Genomic DNA, 19492 nt, shown 5'->3' on the forward strand with positions numbered 1-19492 from the left:
TTAAACAGAACTGGGATTAACACATTTGACTAAACAGTGACTGTACTCCCCAGCCAGTTTTGATCATGCTATAAAAAGTAGGGTGTTACCACTGAACACACCTGTTTCTAACCTCCAGTAATATATTGATAACTAATATTTACCATCCATCAAGATGTGAGCATTACAAACACACTGAGCACCATCAATAGCATTTAAAATATTTTCTTCCAAATGTAAAACAACATTATAGAAAAAATCCTGTAGATATGAATACCAAAATATTAACTGGCATAAAATACTTCAAAAATTTAAGAACAAGTACTTAGTGCTAGCTTCTAAGCTACCTAAAGCCAACCTAGTCTTGTAAGAAAAGCTCCTATGAGCTAAGCATTACTAATTTTTAATCAGTATTTCTCTTCTGGGTTAGTGTTTTTTTTTTAAAAAAAGTACTTGTAACAAAACAGTCAATACACTTTTCTCATGATATACATAAGACCTCTCTACAACAGGCAGATTAACCTCTATTTCTTGTCTCGTCAGCCAGTAAAGAATCTTCGAAACACAAAAAAGTACTAGATTTAATTGGTACCAGTGATATTTTAGATTTTTGGATGAAATATTATCTATAATTACACAAAACTATCTCAATTTTTGCTTTATAAAAGCATGCTTACGAATTCTCATTCTTGAGAATTTACTGCAAAAATGAAAACCAAAAATGTAGCCTTCAGCTCATTTCCATAAGAAAACAAGGTTTAGGCAATACATTTCCAGCTGAAACTAGCCAGTTGATTCAAAAGTTAACTGAAAGGATGGAGGGACTGAAGTTCTAAAAGGCCAGAAAGAATGTGTAGGGTAGCTGGAATTACAACTGAGGAAATGGAAATGCAGAACAGAAATCATACCACTACAGCTTCCGAGAAAATGCTAGGTGGCTAGAAGAAAGAGCCTGCAGTCATAGAACCACAGAATATCCCGAATTGGAAGGGACCCACAAGGATCACTGAGTCCAACTCCTAGCTCCACACAGGACTACCCCAAAAATCACCCTAGATGTCTGAGAGAGTTGTCCAAACACTTCTTGAACTCCAGCAGGCTCAGTGCCATGACCACTGTCCTGGGGAGCCCGTCCCAGTGCCTCTGCATGAAGAACCTTTCCCCAACACCCAGCCTGACCCTCCCCTGTCCCAGCCCCATGCCGTTCCCTCGGGTCCTGTCGCTGTCCCCAGAGAGCAGAGCTCAGCGCCTGCCCCTCCGCTCCCCTCGTGAGGGAGCTGCAGGCCGCCATGAGGCCTCCCCTCAGCCTGCTCTGCTCTGGGCTGAGCAAACCAAGGGGCCTCAGCCGCTCCTCATACGTCTTCCCCTCCAGACCCTTCACCATCTTTGTAGCCATCTTCTCCTCTGAAGAAAAAGCAACTTTTCTGATCAGTAACACAGGTGTACTATCCACTTCAAAAATAATCACATATAAACCCCAAACTAGATATAGCTTGTTCTGAATCATGCCTAACCAGCAAGACAAAACAGTAAGATGCAGGAAAACACTCTAGTGTCATCAGGTGGGCCTTAGGGATACAGGAACTGGGTAGCAGAACTGTGAACAGAAAGAGGAATAATGGATTTGAAAAGACAGATGGGACATACGAGTGCAAAGGGCAGACGGGGAGACTGACATGAAGAAGCAGGAGGTGCAGGACACAAAGCCGCAGGAAATGAAGCTTCATTAGCTCTGTTGCAAGTAAGAAAATATTTTTGGTTTTGGATTATTTTTTTTCCTCAAATTCTTTAGGACAATTTATCTACTCCTTTAAAACACTGGTTAGCACCCAGAGTAAGTGGAATTTCAACACTTCTGAAACACGTTCCTATTTTAAAAGCATTACGTCTAGTTCTGGTCACCCAAAGGCTATATATTTCAAACATTTTAAATGGTACCATGTACACTAGGTACAGGTTGGCAATTATAGGCTGTGTTTTATCATGACCGGAAATCCTAGAATTCAGGAAATTAGAGCAGCAGCTTTTCAGAAGACCAAAGAAAAAGCTATTCAATTTTATTTAGTTACGCACTTAATTTCTTAAAGTTCACTAACTGGCCTTCCACCGGCATCTAAATAATAAATGTTTGACCTCAGCTGTAGATGAATTCCTCGTCGGTACTTTATGAAATGCGCAGCTTAAATACATCTAGCAAGCGACATTTCAGAATTCAGTTTTTCCACATAGTTTTCACTACTTACCTAGGTGCATGAATACTAATAACTCCCAGGTTAGCCCTACCATTTTCATCTGTTTTATGTAGCTGGTTTGAAGAAACAATCTGTCAAAAAAAATATTTTTTTTATTCTTTCAATGACACAGAAGTAGTATCAAGTCTTAAAATAAAATGTATACCTCATTTGCCTACATACTGTCTTTCCATTTGAGCAACAGTTGCTTTGAATTTTTGCACTCTAAATTAGGGAAAGATACACTCTTAAGAATATGATATTAAGAGGTTTCAGAATTTTCTCTGCCAGTTTTTGAAGACAATCACTTTATCTAAACTAGGATATTTTTGTTCATTAACATGTTTAAATATTTTACAAATGTTATTTCTTTAACTGCTACTGATAACGTCACCCATAATACCTGCTAATCTATTTTCAGATTTTAAAACCTTCTACAAACTGTTTGATCCCTCTCAGTGTTTTTCTAGCCTGCACAGAGATTCCTGGGTAGAAAAAATTACAGAATGATATAAACTAAAACATCTGTGTCTATCCTCCCTTTTCCCAATCCCGTCAAACTGCCAAAAGGATTGCTAGACAACCTAGAGAAAAATGTTATGACAACTACCTCATTAATCAAAACTTAACAACAAACAAAAACTAACCTCTATACCAAAAGAAACTGCATTTAACCGAACACTAATAATGATAGTTAACTTCTTGTCAGCATTGTTTTAGAAAAACAGCACAAATGCCTTACACGTCTCCTGTTTACCTCATACATTAAATAGGTTTGGCTAAAAGTACTTTGAAGTCAATGGGACTTCTGCTTTCAAGAAATTCTGGCTGAATCTCGTTGTTAGAAAATAACTCCCCTTTACTCGCTGGTGTTCTTCAAAGTGCATTTTTCTGTGTGCTCTCTGTCTTTGCCACACTTACTCTCCCAGCACTGAAAGTGAAATCTTATGATTGGCAGTACCATTAAGTTACACTTGTCCTTGCAAATTAAATGGCAGAGAAGCTATCACTTCACTTTCCCCATGAATCAGAAACTTTTGAAATTATTGCTGCCAGGATAGGAGATGCAGAATGCCTGTCCTCTGAGAGAAACAGGTGAACACTAACATGTTCTTTAAGTAGAAGCTACTTTTTTTGAAAATGTGCATGCACACACACGTGTACACGCTATCTTAGCCTTACCTAAGAAATACCTTGTCAGTGTATCAGAAGAACCTCAGATAGGAGCTTTAAAGTTTAGAGGACAGCAAAGGAAGCCATGGATATATTCTGAGTTCTCGTATAATGAATTCCTCTCTAAAGAGGGAAATCAACTTTTTACATCAATGATGTAACACAACAATATCATGCAAAAGATTGTCCTTATCTGAACAGCATTTGGCATTAAATTGCTTTCCCTTTGCTATTTCAGCACAAATTTCAGAAGACATGTCTAGTGCCCACTTACACAAAAACAGTACTTTCAGAATATGTGAAGTAGGCAATCTTCTTCCAAAATTATTTTCTTTTCCAAATCTCATGTCAATAATTTACATGAATGAAACTACTTTAGCAAAAAAAAAAAAAAGTGAAAGTTGACTGATAATGGATCAGCTATGGAAGCATGAATTTATCCAACCATTTCCCCACAGAAAGGCAATGGCAAAAAAATGTGTGCTCAATGGTTTAAGAGGCAGGCAGCACCGTAAAGATACTGTGATTTTCTAGAAAAGCTAAGAAAATTGCCATATATTTAATATACTTTTCTGAAAACTATATTCAGCTAACAGAATGATTCATATTTGAAATCACTGTACATTACAGAATAGAAATTTTAATTTTCACAGAAACTGGTGATTTGTTCATTTCCACTGTTGGGTGCCCATACGAGTTTGGAGAGTTTCTGTTCAGCCATACTCATTCAGTTCTGGACCTATAGCATACAGAATGGAGTACAGAAAATGCATGCTGCAACCACATAATACCAGGTTTAGGAGTCTTAGAGGATGGGATGTGAAATATAGACAGACGGCTTATTTGAGAATTTCGGTTCCTAAAAACTTCTCGTTTCCTTTGGGAGACCGCACATACAAACTATTTGAAATGCCAAGGCAAGACAGTTCTCTGAAGAGGTTCTCAAAGATAATCATGAAATGGATCTGATGTCTGTTGAGCAAATATGCAGCTAGTTGCTCTACTAATGTATAAGAGTATCACTCAGAAATGGTACTGCTGTTGCTAAACTCCAGGAGAGTGCATTGTAACAGATGCATTAGAACAACGATTGACCTTGGCTTTCATTTTCTCCTCAGCACATTCAGCTGGGATGAAGACCGTTTCTAAGACATGTTGCTGGTCCTCCCTGGAGAAAGGCACAATGTCTGAATGTCTGAGCATACCACCACAATGTCTCTCTGCTTAGATACAGTGTTACGGTCAAGGTATGTTTTCTCAAGAAAAACCTAGCTAGAAGCCTCATGGAGCTGCAGCTGCCATCATAAATGCAGCAGAAGGGACAAACAAAAAAAAAATCACAAACTATGAGGCAAGCTTCTATGGCAAGATATTTAAAAGAGCCAGAAGAAAAACTTTCAAGATGTAAAGAAATTTCCTAGATAATAATAAAAAATATAATAAAAACCAACAATGAAAATAAGTAATAGTAGTATAACTAAACTGGGGAGAAGGTTGAGGCTGTGGAATAGTTCTTGAGGGGTAAATAAAAGAAAGTCCCTGGCTGTTGCATATTTTTAGAGAAATAATATTTTGAGACAAATTTATGGCAAGCATGAATAAAAAGAGACCAGGGCCAGCCCTGCATGAAAAAGGTCGTGTCCAGAGATGCATGAATATATCTGTATTGATAACATACAAATTAAATATAACAGTTGCTGCATCAACAGTTAGGAAAATTTGACAGTTTGGCATTTTTTCCCCCAATAATTTGAAATAAAATGTTAATTAATTAAGTATTCTGTCAAACTCCTTTCTTTGTATAGACCAATGTGCGGGCCATCTGACACTTATACCTCACTCACAAATAGCATACTAACTGCTTAACTCTGGGTTAGATATTGCATCCTCATTGTTTTAATTTGGTTTATAGAACGCTCTTCTCAGAGATAATTAGGTGGGGTGGAGACCTGCTGAATAGGTGCTGAATGTGTAGGCCACTAGCCATACATTCATTAACCATGAACAAAGAACCACAAGGTAAAAATGATTTGGTTGCCCCTTTGGAACATAACGTTATTATTATTCAGTAAGTTACCTCAGATAAATTGGGGGATACACACAGAATTTGCAGAAGGGTTGAGTAGAAGATCAAGAATGTATACTAAATACACTTGGATACTGCACTACAGGAGTTCTGTTATATTTATGATTGCTATAATAAAAGGGAGCTGAGAAATCTGTCCTGGGAACTCTTTACGTTATTAATTGAAATTAGTATTATGTGAGATTAATTATTCTTTTGTACCCTTACAATACCTTATTCACTTTTCCAAAAATTTCTTGGTAATTAAGAAGAAAATGTAGACATGACAACGCAAATCTGTGTTGTGTGGACAAAATATCATATAATAAGGCCTATGCTTACCTTTAGGTTGCTACTCTTTGAAAGGCTGATTTTGACATTGGGTTCAGAAGACGGATTTCCCCACTGATCACACAGTTGAAGGACAAGGGGCTTTTGCAACTCTCTGCCATTAATCACTGCAACAGGCTGGAAGATAAACAGACGTATTGTTCTATTCTGTTGTAGGTATATTAGACATTCGTAGCAGATCAGGAATACCCAAAGTGATAGCATCTGCTTTTTCCATGCTGTTTGCCTCCTGTAACAGCTACACTATGTCAGAATTGTAGAACTCCTGGAAGGTATTTCCAGAGTTCTCCCATGTACATTCTTGTCATTATAAAACACACTGTTTGATTCAATTTTATGTGTTACTCATGTTGATGTAACTCAAAGTAAGGACAGTAAGGACATGCTTTTGAAGAACCTCATCAAACAGTTTCCTTGTTGCATAAGGAGTGAAAGGACTGAAACTTTTTGTCTTCTCATTGACCATGATAGCTTTCCAGAGAGTAAAAATAGTTACTATATATTCCATGAGCCTTTTGTTTCCCCATTCTCATCAGTAGTTTCCTTCTCCGTTTTCCCAACACTCTAATCTTTTTACCTCCTTCCACTCTCCTATTTTGCTTTCTGTTGCAACTTAATATTTTCACTTGAACAGCCAAAGTAGACATTGAAAGATCGAAAAACCCAAATAAACAGACAAGCGGGATGGTTCCAAAAATCTCTATCCTTTCTATTTGATAAAGTATCATACACTCATCCCCACTTTATGACTTTAAATAATTCTAAAACGGTAAGTAAATTTGTGGTTGTCTTCCTATATCCTAAACATCAAAAATAACAATAACAGATAAAGAAGAGATGAGCTGCCAACCATTTCTACCATTAAAGACATAATCTTTGGCAAACAGCAGTGGAAGATCCAGCCCACAGTAAAACTGCTGCACCAAGGAAAAGCAAAATGAATGAACTGTAGAAAGGGATAATCAAGGAATACAGCGTTATGAACAGACACGAGTTCATTCTAAAATAAATTTACTTTTAGAGGTAATGTAGTTATTGTATGAAAAATCCTTCACATTTACTGTCCTATTTGAAGCACGTCTACACAATCAGGCTGCAAAATACTTACTTGATTTTGCTTGTGTTGTCATGAACAACACAAGAAGTGTCTCTAGAGATGTCATAATCTCACAATTTTCAGAATCATCATCATAAGAAGTCAGTGTTTTCTTTCATCTTCGCATCCTGTGCTCCAAAAGCTCAGGAAATAAAGGACCTGCTAACCAGTCACCTCCTTGTTTTTTTCCCCAAACAAAAAACGTTTGACTTACCTTTTCGAGCTCTGGCCAATCTACAATTTGCAGTTTAGCAGGGGATCCTGCAATTAAATTTACTCTGAGAAAGTCAGAAAATTCACGCCAAGCAAAGCACAGTTCTTTGCTTCCAAGTAAACAGGATTTAAATCGAATTCCTTTGACTCTCATTGTTAAGGTACTTTCCTATTGAGAAATAAAAATAAAATTGTATCAAGAACAGACAAAGGGAATTATACTTTTTTTTTTCAATATGGTATTTTAATATTTGGACCTACTAGACACTGTTTGCTATTTTTACTGTGAGACTGTAAACGAATAGTTAAATACAGGTTCTACTCTTTTTGCTAAATTTAAATAGACTTCTTGTGTAAGAAATGATCAATTTCAAACTTGAGCATTTCCCAGAAGCCTGTTTTTCAATGTAAAAGTTATGTGTAACTTAGTTATATCCATCATTTTAAAAGCTGTAGGATACATTTTAAATTCAACTACAGCAGACGATATTATTAGTTCTACGGGGTTCTTCAAAAGATCATAAAATCAACTACATCACTATAAAAAAAAAAAAAAAGGAAAAAAAGCCTAAAGAGAAGTTAGAAGAAGAGATACAGAAGAAGAGACTAGAAACAAAGCAAACCAGACCCAAGCATAAAGTGACCTCACTGCCATGGCGTATAGCTGCAGCAGTGATAAGGTTTTTAACAGATGCTGCTGTATTCCTTAGAACAGGATCATACTATTTTAATGCTATCTTCTCATAGCTTACCACCTAGAGTTTAATTTGATTGCCTTTCTTCCATTTTGGCTCAATTCTGTGAGACTGAATACGACGAATTACCACAAGTAGGCCACAGAGAAATAAACTATATGACATCTTATAAATACCTGCCAAGTTATTTGTAAATTTGATTTATCAAGTCCAGGCCCAGAAACTCCTAGGGAATTTACACACGCAGATGTCACTGTCTGAACTTGATTTCCATACTGATCTGTAATCATTACATCTGTTAAAAAGATGATTTATTTAAATGATTATTAAGATCATTACACCAGCAGTTGCTTTAATGAAACATTATAGAATATATAGAATATAAATGTATACAACATACACACAAAATAGAGAAAATTTGCATAAGTATCACAGAATCACAGAACAGCTGAGGTGGGAAGGGACCTCTGCAGGTCATCTGGTCTAACTGCCTGCTCAAATAGGGCTATTCAGAGCAGATTTCCCAGGGCCACGTCCAGGCAGCTGGTGAAGATGTCCACACTGGGAAACTCCACGACTCTCTGGACATCTTGTGCTGGTGCTCCATCACCTGCACAGTATATATATATATATATATATGTATATTTTATTTTTAAAAAGCCTTTCTATTCAGAGGGAATCTCTTGTGTTTCTGTCTGTACTCCCTGCTTCTTGTCCTGTCACTAGGCACCACTGAAAAGAGCCTGGCTCCATTTTCTTTACATCCTCTCCTTCCAGGTATTTATATACCTTGGTAACATCCCCTCCCCCATGCATCATAATAGGGTATCAAAAATGTACCTATCTAGCCAAATTAACCAACTATTTGTGCTTCCCACTTTCTTTTTGAGATTACTTCTTGATATAAAGTTAGAAGAAAAAACATCTTAAGATAGAAGCTGATTATTGACCTGTAAGACAGTTTGTACTGTGTGCTTTTCTCTCCTCACAGAAAATCTTTAATAGCTCTAAATACCATAATATTTTTTCATTTCTAGAAGTTATTTAAAATCTCATGTTTATTAGAAGTAATTGACATTCAGAATTGTTAAAGCACTGCACACTATCTGAAGAAGAAGAAAAACACTCAAGTGATTTTTCACCAGCAGCATAAATACCAAAATAAAAAAGAAAACAACAAAACAAAAAGGCAGTTTTGAAGCATTTAAGTATTTTTATTCTCACAAGGCCTGGAGCAGCCATGTGTAGAAACTGAAGGCAAATGAGAAGACTGATCCCTAACATGGTAGTCTTTTTAGGATAAATTCTTAACTTCAAAATATCTTATTTTGAAGACCATGCCTTCGAAATAATCTGACTGCTGTTTTTGCCTTTAGGATTTTAGAATATACAAACTAAAGAAAATCTTATGAACTATTCGAACTCTGTTTGATGAATGTCCTAATGTACAAATGTGGAGGCAAATTTTACTGGAGAGTAACTCCAGAATTGTGATACGGCAGTTACAGAAGTCATCCATGCATGAATGAGAATGTAAATACATTTTATGTTATAATAGTAGAACACAATTCACTCTTCATGGCATCTGTATACATAACAAATATAATATATCATATACATAATAAACTGTAAAGAAATAGAAATGTATTTTACAACAAAGTGAAGAATATGCAAATACTCACCAATGTCACTTTGTAGTTCTTCACCCAACTGCAATGTATTTGGTCCTTTTAATTTGCATTTAATGTGTCTGGGTTCATCAGGAAGTGGTCTAAACATAGGAAAATTTATTTATAATCATTTTCATGAAGGTAATGATTTACAACACTAGCATACGTGACAAAGGATGCATCAGTAACCACCCATTTGTAACTGGATTTTTTGTTTTTTAATTTTGTCCTTGCATATATTTAGAGGATCAAATCTGGTGTGCACAAACTTTACATTGTAGCTTTCACCTCAAATTTATCAGATGCAGCTTATCAGACACTGCCTACATAATAAGACAACACTGCTATAGAATTTTACTTTATTCATATTAACTTGCCTACCAGTATTTTACCACAGATCAGACCCATAACCAGATAAATCAGAATTCAAGGCTGGACTATTTTATATCCTGAAAAAAACATCCCCAAAATAACATACAATTGTCTACATATACTAATGTTACTGTAAGACATTAATATTAACATTCATCCCGATATATACATGCAAAAATATCTCAGTCTCACTATGAAAATACTTGCTGATTTCTTAAGGACTTGATTACAACTAATGTAGTTTAAAATTTTTAGTCAGTTTTTCTTTAAAGCAAAATAAAAGCAGAGAAAAAAAATACAGTTACAAAAATTATGGAAAAGATAAACAACCTTAAAAAAAACACAAAACCACAACAAATAGATTTCCACTTCCTCTTTTGCTATGTTAAAACAGAAGTCAGCAGCCTAAATTATGCCTCAAAAGTCTCCTCAAAATACATTAAAATAGTCCTAGAATTTTCCTTGGTTTACTTGATGAAGGTTAACATACACAATGTGTTGGGTCCCCCAGAATTTGTTATCTGACAACTTGTAAGTTATTTGAGACTTCAGTTATCCAACACATTGGTTTTGACTCCTTTTGTGTGTTTTAAGCTAAAAATTACATTGAGATCTTCAAAAATCGTATCAGAATGACCTCCAGTTAATTTTTACAACTATAACAGAATAACCTCTCAATAAGATTTTCCTCGTCTGAGACTGCTTGCCCACCATGACAAGCAAAAATGTGCAACAAAATTAAATAATCCACTCTTCTATTTCCTTTCAAGAAGAGAAGTACTAATTCAGCCTGATTTTCTGCTCTTCATAAAAGAAAACAGAAAACAGTACTTGACTAAAACCTTTTCTGTCTTTAACAATGCTGCATCATAGGTAGTTTACAAGCATTAAACTCTGAGTATTTTAAAGAATCTTAATACTTTAGATTGGTCATATATATATATATGTTTTAAAAGCAGCTCTGTGAAATGTCTAATTGCTGCAAATTTACCCCGGCATCAGCATGTTGTAAACTAATTACTGAGTTTTAACCTACTAAGAATGCAAGAAATACACCGAAGTAATTACAGTCATTTAGAATTAGATTAATCTCAACACATTTTATAAAGACACAGCAGACAAAGCTAGTTGCCTAGATTTACTAAGACTGATAAACAGGCAGTTTTAAAGTTTGATTAACAGTTTGTCACTTTTGACCAAGACACCATATACAGACAGGCATCCTGTATTTGGTTATATAAATCTTTATCTACAAAGTAATCTTGCAAGGCTAACAATTCACTCCATTGGTATTTCTCTACGGTAACCAGTGAGATGACTCCAAAGTAAGAGCAATCCTATAACCTAACACTTGAATAAAGTTATCAAAGATAGCAATAATCTCCTTCAGTGTGCATATATGTGTGTATATATATACACATATACTTACAAAAGTGATTATAGGGCTAGATATAAACAGATTGCAATGGAATCTTCCACATAGGTGATGGTCTCATCTGTAAACATATTTGCATGCATAAAAAATGCATGCACACATCCAACCCTACATTTCCATTAACTGATTTTCTTATTTCAACCTCTGTAGAAAGACTTTTATTTTATTTTTTTTTTTACACAAAAGTACAGATCTACAATCCTTTGACAACATCGTTACTCATAAAATGTATTTCAAATGGACAAACCTGACTGTAAACGCACTCTCCAAAGACACATGGTCATCAAGGTAAGTAATTAGACAGTAGCGTACATCTTTTACTGATGTAGGTACTTTTACATCAGGTAATAATCCCTGCATCAACTGTTCTCTGTGAATTCTGGGTGTCCAGTTAACCTAAAATTAAAATTTATCAAATTAATCAGAAGTTAAATTATTAATGACTAGCAACATCATACATCTGAGGTCTTGCTGAAGTAAAATACAGGTAATAGAAGCTTTCAGTGGAAAGCCTGAGTTTTTTCCAACAGTGGTTAATGCTATCTGTCCAAATATGGAAGTTACTCCAAAAAAAAAAACACACAAAATACACAAAACAAACAAACAAACACAGTTTCTCTTACTGTACTTTCTTAAGAAAGATCTGATCCAGAAAAACCTTACCAAAAAGTCACATATATGGTGAAGCTCTACCTTCGTATTAGGCTCCACATGATTCTATGGTATGTACACAGACAGAGAGCTAAGACTCTTCTGAAAAGTCTTCAAGAAGGAACATGTCCATTCAGCATTCCTAAATGCTGGGAAAACCCCAGATATGAAGAATGCTGAAATTGTATCATTGTGTTTAAGAGAAGAGCTGGAAATTACTACCCTGCTTTTCGTATTACTACCCTGAAGCATTATTTAACACTTCATTAAATGTCTTCAGCTCATTAAGGACATGACTTTAATACATAATTTTAATTTTTTAAGCAGAGAGTGAAGTTCCTAACAACACAGTCTTGAGGAATATTATTTAGAATGATAGTCTGATGCCTATGGATTTTAGAGATGAACCATAGTATCATTCCCCCACACTATACTGCTGTTCATATATACTTGCCTTAATTTTTTCTGCCACAGATGGAGTTATGTGTATTTCCCTTTCTCCTTCATCATACATCTGAAATATAAGGTTGCGCATGGTATCTCCAGCAATCCAATTGATTTCATCCTGATGTTTAATTTGAATAGCTTTTTGCCCATCCATACTTAAGACCTGCAGTCTTGCAACATGACTGCTAGGAAGAAGTTTAATAATCTTTTCCACTGGTGGAACATCTTTACAACTCTGGGTGGGGGAAAAAGAGATATAATTAAGATATCAGATATATATAAACGCATAAATATTGCTCCATGGCACTACTCTGGACTGTTAGGTGTGAATAGCTGCCCAAACATGAAATTAGCTTGACTCGTCAAAAGCAAAGTTAAAGGGTATGTCAGAATGCTTACAATGGTTAATGGAAACTGGAATTTATGATAGCTACTTAGGAAATATTTTGTTTATAGTATTTAAAAATCTACAATTTCCAAATACTTCTTAAGAGTAATCAGAAGTAATGTTTCATATAGGTTATCTTGCCCCATTAATATGTTTACATCTTTTTCAGGATAAAACAACGAAGGTCTCATCTTCTCCAGCTGTGTGGCTCTCTTGACTACCAGTGAACTGGGATGTACAACATAGTTAAAAAAAATAATTAAAAAAAAAAACTTTAAGAGTTTTAAGACTGAAATGTTACCAAAAAAAAATTAATTCCTAACCTGTGGAAAAAAAATAAATATCTCAACTTCCTTCTTTACTAAGGTTTTGGGAAACACTTCACCATGCCTGTTCTGTCTCTAAATGTTTATGCAACAAAGGTTGGAAGGATCCAGGGTGTAAAAAGGGAACAAATTCCCAGAAATAGTGCTTATTTCTGAAATACTTCAGAGATTTCAGAAGTAAAGGTGAGAGGTGAAGAAAAAAATGAATTTTTGCCTTTTTATGGCTTCCCAGAGATGAAAAGGGCAGACACACGATTCTCAGACCCATGGTAATTAAAAGAGTGACTTTCGGGGGTCAAGTTGATTCATAAAACTTTGGTTTAATAGCAAGATAATACAGCAAACAGCTTCCAATCTTTTGTTCATTCAAACATTTCAATCAATACTTACAGGAATTTCAATCCTTGCTTTGAGCATCTGGTCTTTCTTTATATTCTGTACATGTATAATTGGACCAGTTAAAATGTTCGTTCCTGCATTACTGCAGTCCACGGAATACACGGGTAAGTTTGAAGCACCTAAAAACTGTTTAAAATGTAACATTAAACTTCAGTGTTTTTTTTTTTTTGCAGAACTTCTATTATTATTCCAGAAATGTGCAACTCCGAAGATACACACAATTATTTACAGATAACTTTTTTAGATTTCACAAAATCAAACAAAAAGTTTTTTTTTCCCAGGTGATCCACATGTGAAACCTGATGTTTAAACTCTGTTTGTGTGTCTCCATGCTACTGCAGACCTACATACTTCCATACTACAGGAATAGAATGTATGCACATGAATTATAAATGGAAAGCAGCAGACTGTTTTACCCCTTGCAAACCATTTTTATTTATCTGTCCTTGTTGAAAGACTGATTTCACTATAATTGGAAAAGTCGCTTTCTTGAGTTAAAAAAAAACAAAACAAACAATAAAAAAACCTCTCTGTCCGAACAGGCAAAACACTTCTACTTTTAACAGCCATAGTAACTCTGGCATTCCTTTCAGAATGTAAGTGCATACAATAGTCTTATCTATTACTAATTTTTAGGCACTAGACCTGCATTTTCATCTTTAAACAAACTAAAAGTATGTTGTCTAATTCTTTTCCTTAACAAATTTTAGTACCATATGTGGAAAATATGACAAAATGTCTTAAAATCTTAGTTAAATATCCTCATATCATGTTTTCTTCCATTTCTAAGTGCAGGTTCCTATGGTTTTGAAACTTACTGAATAAATCAATGAATGAGACAAAAGAGTCATAGTGTGGCTACCAAGCTACAGAAACTTCAAAAGCACTACAAAAGACAATCAATTCTGTCTAGATGTCAAAAGATGGTTCTTTTCCCAGTCCTTTTAAAAGTATCAAAATCATTATGAAACATTATAAAATGCAGTTTACCTTACAATGAACGACCAGCTTTGGCTGTGCTGTTATATTGCCTGATTCATCCAATACTTCAACCTGAAAGGGGAAAGCTGTACCATTTTCAATCTTAAGAATTTCAGAATCGGGTTTTACTTTCAACTGACGTGGAGGGCCTGTAAAAATGCACAATTGCAGAACAACAATTATATTTAGGTAACCTGCAAGACCCTGGATTTCAGTTTTTGCTATCTTGAAAAGTGTTTTAAAGCCATGTTATCAAGGTATCTGTATCAAGGTATCAAGGTAACAAACACTTTAGTTCAATTCAGATATACTGATTTATGCCAAGAAGTTTCTTGACACTTTCTGTCCTTCAATACATATCACCTGCCACTCTTTTGAATGAATTCAGTAAGGAATAGTGAGACAAACATGGTGAACTTCAGCATACACAAGGTGTAAACATGACATTGTACTATCTACATACTATACTGATGCACCTTCATCAAAAAAAACTTGGAGCTTTCTCCTGACATATAAAACACCAAAATATTAATGTTGAAATATCTGATCAATCATAACATGCAGCAGGTTAATAACGAAAACCACCACAGCTACAATTTGCATGCAAAGAAAAACACAACAAATTTTGATGGTATTACTTGGTAAAGTGAAGCTATTAAAATAAATCTATCCCCTGAATGTATAATTAGTTTTATCAATTTTAAAATAAGAGAAGGAAATCATAGATTACTATAAGATGTTTCTGAAAAAGGACCATATCTTATTCCTTCAAACATCTTTTATGTATCACCCATTAAAGCTTCCATTTGAAACTCAATGATAGAGGAACAGAAAAGACTGAAATAGCTTCTATTCACTCCTTCCTCTGAAAACAGCTTCAACAGCCAAGGGTAATCAATGAGAAAGATAGGTACTTAAGAATGTCTAGATTGCCAAAAGCAGAAGTTTCTAAAAGGGGCTGCAGCTGCCTTCAGTCCAAGGTGAATAACTAAGCAGTGCACAATACAATCTGCCACAAGTCAGATTGTTCCACCCTGTTTTCTACATGAAGCCTTAACTCCCCATATGGTAACAAAAAATGGAATAAACTGTTCCTTGTTGGTCTAGAGAAGCTTGAACTACATGAATTCTCTGCAAAATGAGACAGGAAAGCCATCTGGGAGATCAAAAATCATCCTTCAAACTTTCTCCCAAATTAAAAAACAAAACCAACAGCAAAAAAAATCAACCACCACAAAAACAGGTAAAAATGGATAATAGCAATCATGTAAGGAAGTGCTCAGTATCAACACATCCACAAAACATAAAATTCTGGTAAAGATGGTGGACCTACAGACTTACATTCCCCTCTTGTGTTATGATAAAGTCAATATATAACATTAAACTTCTCAAACAAAATCCCAACTTGCCACAGCATCCCCCCCTACTTTACTGGGGTAATAAACTGAATGAGAACTTATTCACAAGCTGTCTTCTACAGGGACAGCAAGTTAATGCAGGTTAGTACAGGTTAATGTGCTTAATACTGAAGAAAACTGAGGAGATAAAAAGATTCAATTAATGGTCCTAGGTTAGAAAAACACTAAAAAAAATTAAAAAATGATGAAGAAAATCTCAAGTAAGCAAATTCCAGCTGCTAGAATAACGAGACTGACATGCCCTTAGCTTTATCTAGTTTCAGTCATCACTTGCATGAGTTAGAATATCTTCATTAAATGCTTCACTAAATGTTTTATCTCCTTAGGAGAGGAAACGTTATTAATAGTATCAGAATAAAGTTCAACAGAAATTCACCAAGTGTTCAAACAATACTTACCAGGCTGCAATCTTATTTTAAAAATTTGTGTGTCTTCTTTCAAACCAGGAAGAGTAACCTTCAGATTAAAGTTCTAATGAAAAGAATATTTTAAATATTAACTTTAAACAAAACCAGATCATAGAAAAATTCTCTCTCAGTCATGGCAATCCATACATATGTAAATTTCAAAAGTACAACCAAATTTTCTTGCACTGCTACATAAGTCAAGATTTTTTCCCTGCACTAAAATCTATTTTTTCATGTTATTACTCCCACCGATATTCAATCCAGGATTTGCACATTAAACTAGGTTCTGAAACCACTGAAAGCAGCTATCATAAATTGTGTTTTCCTGCTCAGAGGCTTGTTTTACTGGGGACAAAATCACAGCAGTTCAAAAAAAAAGCACAGCTTCAAAGAAAGGACCTGCAAGTTCTGTGTTCACTGTATCAGCTGACTGCCAGAAGGAAGGTAACAGACTTGCTATCCATCTCATCTTGGAATAAAACCATACGAAAAACAACAGGTGCTGTACAATTCCATCACTAAAACTGATCTTTACATGAAAACCAGAGAATGAATCAGTCTAATCAACAATCTTAAATGCACAAACTTAAAACTAGTTGCACTGCAGTAAGGGAAAATCCTATTTTATAAATTTGAGAATATTCAGTTGCAAATTCATGAAATGTCATGCTCACACGATAGAAACACTGCCTTTGGAAAGTTTTGGTTTCATAAACCTGTCCTACACCTTTCCCATGCCTAACAGGGTATGTCTAACACTAACTGTCTGTGGCTTGGATGAAAGTAATTGGTCAACTCTTTTACTTTGCTGGGAAAAAGATGAGGTCTGTGCTGATGACATGCATGCTTAGAGTTGAGAGGCAACTACACGAGCTCTGTAGATGATGGCTGGCTATGCAGAGGTGCATGAAAACTCTCCAGCTCTGACCAGCTAGCCAACCATGCTGGTCTGCCTGCAAGCCAGGCAGCACATACCAGCTGCAGCCCCATTAAACCAAATGGTGAACTGTGAGATGAGAAAAGTGGAAGGCACAGAAAAGGGGAAGATACACTGAAGTTACAGTTGGGTGACTTGAAAAAAATGGAAGAAAGTAGGAAATAAAAACAGGAAACCAGGAGAGATGATAGCTGAAGTTCAATGTTAGTAAGTAGAATTATTCAGCAGTTCATTCAATCAAGCTCTGCATTCACGCACTAGACACTACCCCTTCTATGCTCCCAGCTTCTCTTATCTTTAAACCTTTTTCTTCAATATTCATTTTTGACATAATCTTTTTGACTTGGCATCTTAATACTGTACTATTTTCTACCTCTTATTCATCAGTTTACATCTTTAACTTCATTCATTTTAATCTTTCAACATTTGTGTCCTCTTCTCCCTTATCTTCATGATCCATTTATCTACTTCCCTTCTGCTTTCAAGCATGCTTCTATACACACTATAGTACTTTAAAATGAAAAGAAAATATTTTCCTTTTTAAACTTCACTCCTCACCCTTCTCCTGACTGTATTCAAAATCCTACGGGGGACCAGTTGTCTCACTATTGCTTACACACTTTTCTAGTTTTCTCATTGATTCTACACATAACACCAGAACATACTTCTCTCTGACTCAAGTGGGTGGAATTCAATCAGTTACTACAGAACATGATGAAATCTGCTTCTCTTTCTTGTCTGTCAGTGCTTCCTTCACTGATGACTGTGATCTTCAATATTTTGTAGTTCCATCAAGTTTCTCCTTCCATTCTGCATGACTACTACTCCAACATTTCTCCCCTTCCTCCCTTATCAAATTCCCTCCCTCTTGTTCTCTCACTTACTTTCTTCTAAATTCTTTCCAGAATCCCTATTACGAGCTGTTTTTCTTTTAAGATGCTGAAAATGTCTATGTTCTTCTCTGCTTATTTTAATCACCGAAAATTACACTGTGCCCTCACCGCTGCCACAAGCTAACAGACTGAAGCTGTGGGAAAGATGAATTGCAGATGGTAGAGCCATAAGAAGTAATTTAAAAATATCCCAAGAAATAGCCAGAGATGTTTTTTTCTTAAAAATCTATTACGTCAAGTTTAAATTCATTAGCGTACCTTGCCCTGGTAACTATTTACAGAGCCTCTAGCAGTGACACCCTTTATGATGCAATTTGTTCCTGCACTCAATCCTTCATACTGCAATGTCAATCCACTAAAAAACAAACAAACAACAAAAAAACCAGAATAGATTAAAAAAACAATACAACCGATCATTTTAATTCTCCATTAAGACATATATATATATATACACACACACATATTCAGATGTTTCTATGGAAATAACAGCAGAAGTGTAAGTTACCTCATGTTAAAAGTATCCATTACACCACTCAAACAAAATCCTGCAGACAATTACTATATTGCTACAAGAACAACAACAAAAACCAACAAAAATCACCTCCACAACACCCCAACCCGACAACAACAACAACAAAAAAATATGATCGGATGGCTGAATTACCTAGCTTCAAGAATTGGTTTAATGTCACTTGTCAACTGTGTTGTGTGACCAAATTCATCTTGCAATTCCAAGGGAATATTAAAAGGCACTCCAACTTGAAAAGGAAGCTCCAAAAGACCCACTGAAAATTTCTCTGGTTTGCCCTCTAAGAGAAAACAATACATTTTTAGAAGCAATTATGTATGTTCATTGGCTTTTTCTTAATGAAAGCTGCAGTTAAAAGAGGTGGTTTTCAGCTTTAAAATAGGCTCCTAAAAATTGCTGTTGTAAACAAAAAAATTAGTTTATTTATTGATTTAAAAAACAACTACAACATAAACAAAAATCCAAACAAACTTATACTAACATAAGAAAAAATAGTTAAAACCTACTGCCACACTCTATGGTATAAAAAAACGTAACAGCCAAAAAGTTCAAAAGTACTTCCGATATCAACATAGCATCTGAAAATGGGCAAGTTTCTTCTGGGCAGCTTTTAACTAAACATTTTATTCCTTTAATTCTGTTTGTATTATGCATGCAAGATTTTGTTTTACAATTATCCCAAATTTGGGAGATTAATATGAGTAAACATTATTTGAGTAAGATAGCTGAGTGCATCTCTCCCGTGAAATCTTGCCTTGTTAGACAGCCTCCAATTTGGCACTCCACATTAAGACAAAACATGCATATTTAATTGTTGTGTTTTGAAGTCTTTGGCA

General features: G+C 35.3%; 1 protein-coding gene across 2 annotated transcripts in view; it reads right to left on the minus strand.

The window, feature by feature from the left end:
• SMCHD1 (structural maintenance of chromosomes flexible hinge domain containing 1) overlaps positions 1 to 19492 on the minus strand; it is an 83416-nt gene that overhangs the window by 28488 nt on the left and 35436 nt on the right. For both annotated transcript variants that reach the window (XM_080582819.1, XM_080582818.1), the window contains exons 20-31: positions 18792 to 18936; positions 18386 to 18482; positions 16289 to 16361; positions 14482 to 14621; positions 13483 to 13617; positions 12386 to 12613; positions 11528 to 11676; positions 9486 to 9574; positions 7980 to 8098; positions 7110 to 7277; positions 5791 to 5916; positions 2223 to 2302 (exon numbers count right to left, since the gene is read on the minus strand). In XM_080582819.1, coding sequence (XP_080438945.1) covers positions 2223 to 2302; positions 5791 to 5916; positions 7110 to 7277; positions 7980 to 8098; positions 9486 to 9574; positions 11528 to 11676; positions 12386 to 12613; positions 13483 to 13617; positions 14482 to 14621; positions 16289 to 16361; positions 18386 to 18482; positions 18792 to 18936 — 1549 coding nt within the window. The remainder of the gene's footprint in view (positions 1 to 2222; positions 2303 to 5790; positions 5917 to 7109; positions 7278 to 7979; positions 8099 to 9485; positions 9575 to 11527; positions 11677 to 12385; positions 12614 to 13482; positions 13618 to 14481; positions 14622 to 16288; positions 16362 to 18385; positions 18483 to 18791; positions 18937 to 19492) is intronic.

The sequence above is a fragment of the Anser brachyrhynchus genome (genome assembly GCF_964034855.1).
Source record: "Anser brachyrhynchus genome assembly, chromosome: 2".
NCBI classification, from domain to species: domain Eukaryota; kingdom Metazoa; phylum Chordata; class Aves; order Anseriformes; family Anatidae; genus Anser; species Anser brachyrhynchus.